Source organism: Teleopsis dalmanni, chromosome 2 (genome assembly GCF_002237135.1).
Source record: "Teleopsis dalmanni isolate 2A chromosome 2, ASM223713v2, whole genome shotgun sequence".
Classification (NCBI taxonomy): domain Eukaryota; kingdom Metazoa; phylum Arthropoda; class Insecta; order Diptera; family Diopsidae; genus Teleopsis; species Teleopsis dalmanni.
The window spans coordinates 97,715,758-97,723,331 of NC_051847.1; the positions used below are offsets into that span (position 1 = coordinate 97,715,758).

The following is a 7,574-nucleotide window of genomic DNA, read 5'->3' on the forward strand; positions in this document are numbered from 1 at the left end:
TATTTGAGACAACACTGCGCCTATTCCAGAGCCACTCGCATCTGTGTCCAATATAAAGGTTTTCCCAGGTATTGGATACGCCAAAACTGATGCTGCACAGAGTCGTTCCTTAAGCTGTTCAAAAGCTTCATTTTCTTCATCACCCCATTTGAAAGATTGGTTCTTTTTAGTTAATTCGTATAGACTACTGGCAATATTCGCGAAGCCAGGAACGAATCGTCTGTAATAGGTACAGAGCCCCAGGAAACTTCTAAGATCATGCAAATTTGTTGGTTGTGGCCACTCCTTCACTGCTGCAATTTTCTCATCATCAGTATGTACGCCTTCTGGGGTTACTTTGTGACCAAGATATTTGATTTCACGTTTGAAAAGTGAGCACTTCTTTGAATTCAGCTTTAAACCAGCAGCTTGTATTCGCTCGAATACTTCTTTTAACTTTTCTAGGTGATTGTCGAAGTCTTTACCCATTACAATTATATCGTCAAGGTAGACTAAACAAGATTTCCAGGTTAGTCCTTTTAAGACGCGCTCCATGAGACGTTCAAAAGTGGCCGGAGCATTGCAGAGTCCAAACGGCATAACCGTGAATTGCCACAAACCATCACCGACTTAGTGTCGGTGATGGTTTGCAGTCTTCTCTTTGTCTTCATCTTTAAGTTCTACCTGCCAATAGCCGCTTCGTAGATCAAGAGTTGAGAACCATTGTGCGCCAGATAAAGTGTCGAGAGTATCGTCGATTCTTGGTAGTGGATAGCTGTCTTTCTTTGTAACATCATTCAGCTTACGATAATCTACGCAGAACCGTGTACTTCCATCTTTCTTCTTTACAAGTACTACCGGCGAACTCCATGGACTTGCCGATGACTCAATAACACCTTCTTTTTGCATACCCGCAACTAGACTGGTTACCTCATCTCTTTTTGCCAGTGGAACTCTTCGAGGCGCCTGACGAATTGGTTTAGAATCACCAGTGTCAATTTCGTGTTTTGCAATAGAAGTTCTTCCCTTGAGCGCAAAAATTGACCAATTCTTCCGTATGACCTGCATCGCCTTTCTTTTCTGACGTGCATTGAGTTCCTTAGTCCAACTTAGCACTTGCGCCATTGTTTCCTCCTTTTCTGCAATGGTTTCTTTTTTCATTACTTCGGAATTTTCACTACAATTAACCACAGCTGAAACCTCTTGACATTCACCAATTATTGCCCCTTTTTTTATAAACTTTGGTGTACCAGATAAATTCAAGAGTCGGACAGGTATGCTACCATCTACTTTTGGCTCTACTAATGTTTTCCCCAGTAAGATGTCGTTCATTCGGATTTTTCTTACGGCTTCAACGACCCACAACTTACTTGTCCTTTCCCCTCCATTTATTTTTGCCCATACGATCGCCTCTGAATTCGCTGGTATTTTCTGATTTTGACACAACCGGATCTGTCTTACACTGCTACTGCGCTGATATCCAGTATTTAGTGGACATTCGATATCCATGTATCGTAACATTTTTCTACTTAAGTCCAGTGTAATTCCATGCGTGATCATAAAATCTATACCAATAATCACGTCATCGGTGATATCGGCGACCATGAATTCATGTTGAAATTCATAGCCACCTAAAGTGATTCGTTTCATGACCTTTCCTAGTATTGGCGCCTCTTCACCCATTGCTGTTCGAAGTTTTAGACCAGCCAATGATGTACAATTCTTTTCTAGGCCTCCTTTTATTATCGAATGTGAAGCACCAGTGTCCAAAGTCAAAATAAACGGCATATTGTTAATTTTTCCATCGATGGTTAGGCTGTTGGGTACCCGCTTTAACTGTGAGACGAGGATGATGGAGCAATCATTTACTGAAGTCAGTTCATGCCCCTTCGAACTGACTCTCGTTAGTTTAACGAAGGCTTATTAGCCCCGTTAGAATTGCTATCGTGATGTTTCTTTTCCGATGGAGAGCTTGATCGTGACCGTTTCCGATGTTGACGACAGTCTCGCGCCATGTGTCCAAGTCTGTCGCAGACAAAACATCTTCCATTAAACTTGTTGCCATTTCTAACTAAGGCAACTTTCATCTGACGAATTACTTCTACCAGGTCATCCGCATCAGTTTCTATTTTCTGTATTTTTGCTGTAGGACGACACATAATACCGGCAGCTTCGTACGTCAATGCGTAGCTGACTGTTTCAGAGTAAGTCTTCTTCGGGAACATTACGACCTGTCGCTTGGTTTCCGGATCACGTATTCCGTCTATGAAACTGTCAATTTTACTCTTCTCCATAAAATCACTAGAGTTACCAACGTATGCCAAATTACACAAACGTTCAATGTCAGCAGAGTATTCTTGGAGACTCTCCCCAACACGCTGGACTCTAGCTTTCAGCTCTACTCTGTGCAATGGACTCATAAAATCGTTACCATACTTACGCTTCAATGTGTCCATTACCATTTGATAGTTTTTACGTTCCTCGGGTGGAATTTGCTGTAAAACATCTGCCGCATTACCTTTTAATGCCACAATTAGAGCTGCCGTTTTCTCATCAACATTCCAATGATTTGTTGCAGCTGTTGTTTCAAATTGTAGTTTGAAGACTTCAAAGGTTACGCTTCCATCAAACGTCGGTGGTTTTAGTTTAAAGCCACCAATTTCACGAACAATGGCTGAAGTCGACCCACTTAGTTGCATATTTTCAACTTGGCTTTTCAACTGAGCCATCTCATCTTTTAAGATCTGAACATTCTGATCAGTCTGGTCTATTCTCTTCGAGCATCTCTCCTGGACTTGTTGCAACTCAATCTTTAATTCTGCAGAATTTTGTTCTAATTTCTGCGTGATTTCATTAGACTTTTGTTCCAGCTTTTCTTCCAACTTACGTGAACTGTGCGCCTGTTCTTCTGAATTTTTCTCCAGCTTCTGCATCATTAAGTTCATGATTGCCACAATTTCACTATTCTTATCAGGTTTTTTATCGAAGAATTCGTGTTCTTCTACATTTATGCTATTAGCCTCCAACGCCTCACGAAGTCTCAATTGTAATTCTGTTTTCGTACCACCTGTGCCAAGTCCCAATTTCTCCAACTGTTTTTTTAGTTGAACCACAGTTAATTCTTCCAATTTCGCCATTTTTACAAAATCCCACTTCTGACACCAAATGTTACGTAATCGCCTGCGTGATTATTCGTATCTCAGGATTTTGTGAAAAATGAAACGAATTATTAGGATTGAAGAAACTTACTTATATATTTTGTGTAATACAAAGAACTAGTATTTATTAGGAGTCACTTTAATAAAAATACAGCTTCACACCAAACAAATTTCCAAACTAACTTCTTATAAAAAAATATCAATTGAAGTAATGTTTAAATAATATTTAAACATTTCATAGCTACTCTGATGAAATTCGTAACAATATATATATTTTATTTATTATTTTATATTTTATAATATTTATACTATAATGAAATATATAATGATTTGCAAATTATTTTAGGGAGCCTCTAAATAAATAGCCAGAGCTTATTTACCCAGATAGCACCAGATATAAGTTAAATTAATCAGGGTGATCTTCAGGATAACAGGATGGTGGGTCTATCATTCTGTTTCATAGATGTGATCTCTATTTGTTTACACAAAAATGAATTTAGCACATGGTACGAGTAATCTCACAAAATTGTTCCCACTTACAGAACATTTTTGTATATATATACATATGTATATCACTTGGTATATTAACCATATTTTAAAAAAAGTAAAGAAAAAAAAATCATATTTTTGCTAATATCAGTTCTTAAATGTATCAAGTTAATATTTTTCATGAGGACACTTATGATTTCCAATACATCTTAAAATATGCATGATTTCATATGAATTCAAAATCTTTTTCGAAGTCTATGAAGATAAGATACAATGGATTATTATATTATAAACTACATTGTTCGATGATAAGTCGTTAGCTATCAACAGAGCAACTTACAATCGATTTGCACGAAACTATGTTTGTTTCTTTCTTAGTAAGTAATTAAACGCATCTCATATATGTCAAGTAAAATTTGTTTAAGATTTTATGAGATTTAAGTTACTTTAAAGAGTGGTCTTAAAATTTTAATTAAGCTACTCGCATCGATTTCATAGCATTTAACAGGCCATTATATTTTTTTAATAGTTTTCTGACTTTTACTTTTTCACATTGTATAATGGAAATGGATATTGTAGGTCATGTGCTTGTCTATAATTAATAGGCGTCTATCAATTATAGAAAGGATTTTAGTAAAGTTAAGTGTTTGTCAAACTATTCCTTTTATTTAGAAATCTGTTTGTCATTTGATGTAAGAACTTATTCGTATATATGTAGTAATGGCAGTAAATTTAATTAGGATAAACACTGTTTAATTTCGATAATAAATCTAGACAATAGACTTGTATTCCTAATCACAAAAGATTCTGTGTGCTAATTATATTCAACGAAAAGTCTTACAGTTTCTTTGCGGTGTTCAACAACATTTGACAGAACCATTTTTTGTTTTGTGGATCAATATGCGACCATTGTAAAAACAAGGGTTTGTAGTTATTAGTTCTAGTCTTTATAAAAAAAAGATGTTTTAACGAAATAACTAGGTTTGTGAGATGATCTTGAATACAGAGAAATCAATTTATTACAAATCTTAGGTTTGTAATAAAAGTTTGCAAGACCAAAAAATGATCTGTTTAAATATCTAGGGTTTCTAAAAAGCTTGCATATTGATAAACTCATTGATTAAAATATCTGAAATAAATTCTAACACTAATGCTTTGTTTTGACTTTGTCATTTTAAATGACAATTGTAATTGAATGCTGTGTCAAATGTGTTTTCATTACATGACAAGATTGTGAATATGACATTATATGACAATATTTGACATTCGAAATGACATAGTGAAAACGAGGTATAACTGTAATATAAGATCAATACGTTTGTATTGGTTTACTAAAAAAGTAAAATTTATTAAAATTGTTTAAATTAGTTTGTGTTAGTCAGTTATAGATTCTTTAATTATAGTAATCATTCTAAACAGCAAAATTGGTTTAGTAATGCAATATAAAGGGTTTTTATCATAAAAGATGAAATGTTAAAAGGTGACATCTATCAGTTGTTTTCTGTGCTGATGGCTTTATATATTTTGCCTTTTCAATATATTTAGTAAAATATGTTTATAAATTAATTTGTGCAAAAAAGCACAAAAAATCCTTTCATAGCAGAAATGCTTTTCAAATTTTAAATTAAAATTAACATGTAATTAATTAATTATACATTAATGTAATGTAACAAGTATTTAAAAACTAATGTGTAATTGTACATTAATATTAAATAATTATACAACAAAATTGAGTATTTTGAATTTTTCCCTAGAACCACTTGTCTAGATAAATAATATCTAATTAGGGTCTTATTAAAAAAAGAGAAGAAGAAACAAAAGTACTGTCAAGCACTGCAATATTCTTCATCATTAAAAATTTATTTAATATAAATGTATCATTAAAGTGGATCACATCTTTCAAAATATTTAATTTCTGAGCGTTTTAGCTTTTAAGTAATTATGATATAAAACAAAGCTCTTTAGAATTATTGTTTTTTCTAATAGATGTAAAATTTCTGCTGGAGCTCATTTTAAAAAATCCAGATCAACAAAGGCACTTAGAAACGAATTGAATGTTGTAGCAATACACTCTGAAGCATCCACTTTCAATAGCCATTATCTTTTCAGAATAATGCTGTACATTTGCTGTATTATTAGACTCAAAAATATTTAGTTATAATCTGAAATCAAAGACATTGGTCGATCTTAATGCCAATTGTTTTAACAGAACAGGAAATATTAATATTTTTTTAGAAAAATTCTACTTTATTAAAAATTTCTAATTGACTAATAATTGTAGCATAAAATACATGTTTTCTAGTAGTGAACACAACAACAAGTTTAACAAGTGAAGACTAACAGAAATATAACAGAATATTCGAGATGAGTAATAGCTCTAGCTCCATGAACCATACCAATAACACAGTGATTATGGAAATATCTTGCTACAAATGTCAAGCGAGCTATAATATTTATAGAGAAATTCATGATACTATTAGTAAGATTACAATGAACAAAGCAGCAGAAGTCGAAGTCCAAATTGAATTTCGGTAAATTATAAACATCTGGCAGTTAAATTGGTTTAGCAACATATGCATACATAAAAATATAGAGAAGAGAAAAATACCAACAATTTAAAAAAAATTAGAGTCAAAATCATCAAATGAAGAGATTTAAGGGAATGAACGACTTCATGTCTTCAACTTCACTTATGAACTCATATATGATGGCATTGATCCAAAAATTGAAAGACCATAAATGAATCTAAAGTGTATCTGCAAGTCTTAAGACAGTGCAGTAATCTGGTCAAATTCAACAGTATAAAAGGTCGGATTACTTAGAAATTGTTTTAATGCCTGAAAACCTTAAGAAATTTGCCGATATATGTTGGAAATTGTGTATGTAGAAAGCTAATGTAATTAAGATTATACAGTATACAGTGGCATTAAAAAAAAAATAAATTTAGCATAGATTCAGTAGACTTTAATTCGTATTCAAAGGATATCAAAGGATATCTTAAATACATCTAAAGATAATACAAAAGCCTAAAACATACGACTGAAACTCTCCTAATTTGAGAGAATAGTTATTTTTTATTATTTAATACAGTATATGAAGCATAATTAACTATTATTTTATTTTATCTTTTATATATTTTTCAGATATGGAACACTAACCGTTTAACGAAACTTGAAACTAATGTAAATACTTTAAGCAGAGTTTTAGAGAATTTGCAAAAACGTTTGGGATTACAATATTTGGATGAAATTAATGATTTCGAAAAAGAGGTAAGTTTGAATATTATTTAATAGTTCATTTAAAAAAAGTTTATGATTTGAGGTAACTTAATTAAAAGTAGTTAAGGGTTTTGGTATTTGAACGTTTTCCGCTCTTTTTATGATGGATGGAAATATAGTACACATATACACGAAAGTATATATTTCTTATCCTAGTTTTCTTTAGTTTTTAAAACATTTTAAGCAGCTTATTTTGTTTAATCTGTTGTCGTTTTATGCTAGAACTGGAAGTATTATTCCATGGTGGGGAATCATAGAGTATTACTAGGAGAAACTTAATTCTGACAAGTATTGATTGTCTTTTGATAAGGAGTTTGATATTTTTTTACAATAGTAGTACACATATAGTTTAAACGTAAGTTAAAGGTCTAATATAACGCCTAAATATTTCATATTCTTCTTTCATTCTAATATATTTTTATGAAAAATTGTAGAGCTTGGTGACAACAAGCAATTCCTTAATATTTATTTATGAAGCCCTGCTTGGCATGATTTCAAACTGCCTTTATACTGGGCATACGCTATCTACAAATTGCCTCCATCTTTGCCTTCTTACTGCCACTTCTCTGAGCTGAACGATATTGATGTACATTGTGACCGAAAAGTTTTCGGGAAATTTTAAATAAAACGCAAAATTCTTAACCTTCATCAATATTTATTTTATCTCCTT

At 32.6% G+C, this 7,574-nt stretch overlaps 1 protein-coding gene across 1 annotated transcript in view; it reads left to right on the forward strand.

Annotated features, from left to right (window-relative positions):
• Positions 1-4,186: 4,186 nt before the first annotated feature.
• Positions 4,187-7,574, forward strand: part of LOC119675136 (protein eiger) — a 13,329-nt gene continuing 9,941 nt past the window's right edge. The window contains exons 1-2 of the mRNA XM_038086325.1: positions 4,187-4,201; positions 6,770-6,895. Coding sequence (XP_037942253.1) covers positions 4,187-4,201; positions 6,770-6,895 — 141 coding nt within the window. The remainder of the gene's footprint in view (positions 4,202-6,769; positions 6,896-7,574) is intronic.